General features: G+C 35.3%; 1 protein-coding gene across 1 annotated transcript; it reads left to right on the forward strand.

Annotated features, from left to right (window-relative positions):
- The first annotated feature begins 1,078 nt into the window (after window positions 1-1,078).
- LOC131643934 (pentatricopeptide repeat-containing protein At3g62890-like) lies at window positions 1,079-2,889 on the forward strand. Its single transcript, XM_058914304.1, has one exon. The coding sequence runs from the start codon at window positions 1,132-1,134 to the stop codon at window positions 2,842-2,844; it is 1,713 nt and encodes a 570-aa protein (XP_058770287.1). The 5' UTR covers window positions 1,079-1,131; the 3' UTR covers window positions 2,845-2,889.
- Window positions 2,890-3,540: the final 651 nt, after the last annotated feature.

The raw sequence follows: 3,540 nt of genomic DNA on the forward strand, positions 1-3,540 counted from the left end.
AACAAACAAAACGGAATGCAGATGAATACTATAAAGCCTTCTTATTATAAATAAATCTAAAAGCCCTGAACTAAATGTTTCCGGAGCACATAAACAAAAGATAAACAAAAGATAAAAGACAAACCAAAGCCTTCCCATAATCATTTACCAACGGACCACTATCGACAACACGTTTTTGACGGACATATTCCATCAGGGGTGTTACAATAGGTGGTTCCTTGCTAGCCCCTAGAAAGGAGTAAAATGTGAGACAAGAATTGTATTGTCTTTGTCAACAATATTATGAAGAAGTAAAAATTAGTTCCACACTTCCACAGTACAAGTATCACAAAAAGCTTTTCTCACAAATGTAATCTTAAACGAAATACACCAACATGTAACAAAACTGAAACGAAACACACCAACATGTAACAAAAGGGAAAAGAAAATGGACAACGTGAAACGAACGCAAACGAACGGAAATAGAAGATGATGAACAAACAATGATGTTGTCATACCGGTGAGGAAGAGACCAGAACTTACTGAGCTAATAATGTGTGCGAGAGAGAACTACATATGAATGAAGAAGGGATAATTAGAGGGAAATGTGTTGAAATGGTGTATTTTGTTTGTCTACCGGGTAATGCAAATGTTCACAAACTATAGCAAATAAAGGGTAAAAGAAAAGTTGTATAACATTGTCTATTGGATAAACGAAAATAAACGAAAATTTCAGTCAAAAACACTCCACAATTTGAAAAATGTGTGCCACTTGAATGAATGAGATAATATTATTTGTTGATTAATTCCATTGAATTAGCAAGTTACCAAAATGGTCTTTGTTTAGTGCAAATTTAATTTTAATGAAGGGACAAATAAGAGTGTTATTAGACTTCTTTTATTATTAGTTAAATAGTTGATTTCACGAAGAAAAAAAATTATAAATATAATATTATTTTGTGAGCCACCTTCTTTAGCTTGTTTGCAAAAAGCTTAGCTAACATTCTTGTGACAAAAATTTGACTAATTATGTTTGAATAATAAATAATAATTAAAGAAGTAAATAAACCAAACCGTATTCAAATACGGTGTAGTTGTCAAATATGGTGTAAAAATATCATTCTTGATTATGTTTTACTAACCTAGCCACTAATGCGAGCTTTAACGAAAGCCATATCATGCACACACCCAAGTCTTCATCTTTTCCACCCAAACGTAGAATCCTTTGTATGGAACAACCTCATTCGATTTCGAGTCACACTCAAATCCAAACTTCAACATTCCCCACTCTCTCTCTACCTTCGCATGCGCTCCCATTCCGTAACTCCAGATCTTCATACCTTCCCTTTCCTTCTTCAATCTTTCAATGTCCATTCTCATCTCTCCCATGGACTCCAACTTCATGCACAAATCTTTCTCTTTGGCCTCTCCGATGACCCTTTTGTTCAAACATCTCTCATCAACATGTACTCTTTATGTGGTAGTTTAAATTTTGCACGCCAAGTGTTTGATGAAATTCCGCAACCGGATTTGCCATCTTGGAATACTATTATCCATGCAAATGCGAAGGTTGGGATGATTCATGTTGCGAGGGAAATGTTTGATCGTATGCCGCAACGAAATGTGAGATCTTGGAGCTGCATGATTCATGGTTATGTGAGTTGTGGAGAGTATAAAGCTGCACTTTCGTTGTTTCGTGATTTGCAGGTGATGGAGGGTGACACAATTAGACCCAATGAATTCACATTGACCTCTGTACTATCAGCTTGCGCTCGGTTAGGTGCGCTTGAACATGGTAAATGGGTTCATGCTTATATTGATAAATCAAGGATGAAAATTGATGTTGTTTTGGGGACTGCTTTGATTGACATGTATGCGAAATGTGGGAACATTGAAAGGGCTAAATTGATATTTGATAATATGGGTCATGAAGGAAGAGATGTAATGGCTTGGAGTGCTGTGATTGCTGCCATGGCTATGCATGGACTTTCAAAGGAATGCCTTGAACTTTTTGAGAAGATGATAATTGATGGAGTGTGGCCAAATGCTGTGACGTTTGTGGGTGTTCTTTGTGCTTGTGTACATGGTGGATTAGTTAGTGAAGGGAATCAATATTTCAAGAGGATGACTGAAGAGTATGGTGTTAATCCTTTGATACAACATTATGGTTGCATGGTTGATCTATACAGCAGAGCGGGTCGAATTGGAGATGCGTGGAATATTGTGAAATCAATGCCTATGGAACCTGATGTGATGATTTGGGGAGCTTTGCTTAGTGGTGCTAGGATGCATGGTGACATTGAAACTTGTGAAATTTCGATAAAGAAACTCATTGAGTTGGACCCTAAAAACAGTGGTGCCTATGTGCTTCTTTCAAATGTGTATGCAAAGCTGGGTAAGTGGAAGGAAGTGAGGAATTTGAGAGATATTATGGAAACGAGGGGAGTCAAGAAAGTTCCAGGGTGCAGTTTGGTTGAGATAGACGGTGTTCTTCATGAGTTTTATGCAGGGGATAATTCTCATCCAGAAACAGAAAATATATATAGGATGGTTGATGAGATTATTAAGAGGTTGGAAAAGCATGGTTATGTAAGTAACACGAATGAGGTGTTGCTTGATTTGGATGAGGAAGGAAAGGAGTTTGCATTATCTTTTCATAGTGAAAAACTAGCACTTGCATATTGTTTTTTGAGGACAAGCCCGGGTACCACAATAAGGATTGTAAAGAACTTGAGGATTTGTATGGATTGTCATGTTGTGATGAAAATGGCATCTAGGGAATTTAATAGGGAGATTGTCGTAAGAGATTGCAACCGTTTTCACTATTTTAAAAATGGGATGTGCTCCTGTAAAGATTACTGGTAGTGGTAATAGTGTTGACATTAATTCAATATCACAATTCACAAGGCATACTTTCTTGAATATTATTCTGCAGAAATTAAATAGTCAAATAAAAATGTCATAGACATTGAAGATCTTCGTAAATTTTTTATAACCTTAAGATCTACATATGTTGATTTATGAAGGATGTTCAAAATATCAGGACTCGTTGATAAAAGACTGTCTGCAGTGATCCTCAAACGTAATGAAAGATAGACATAATATGAACCATGTCTTGTGGTTAGTTTTTAATCAGTACTCCTTATCCCTCAGTCAACTTCTGATGAAGGAAGATAATTTGTTTTTTTTTGCATTATCTCTTCATAGTGAAAAACTAGCACTTTCATCAAATAAGACAATTAACTTGTGAGAGACTGTGGTATCACTGCAACTTTAATAGAAAAATAGAATGTATATGTTTACTTTTTGTGTGTATCGACACTTTTTTCTCTGATTGATAATACTATTTCACTAATGTCGCCGTTAATAAATAGTATGTTGACATCAATCTAATCTAATGACAAAAGTGTCACCATTATCCTAACAAAGTCTTTTAATTATTTTGAAAAGATTAGTTTTTAGACTATCTTTTTTAACACATGATTCTATGGTCTTTTTTTTATAACAAAGCATTCATATTTGTTGATGTATAAAGTTGAAGATGAAGATTGAAGAAGAGAG

This window comes from Vicia villosa, linkage group LG1 (assembly GCF_029867415.1).
Source record: "Vicia villosa cultivar HV-30 ecotype Madison, WI linkage group LG1, Vvil1.0, whole genome shotgun sequence".
Classification (NCBI taxonomy): Eukaryota; Viridiplantae; Streptophyta; class Magnoliopsida; order Fabales; family Fabaceae; genus Vicia; species Vicia villosa.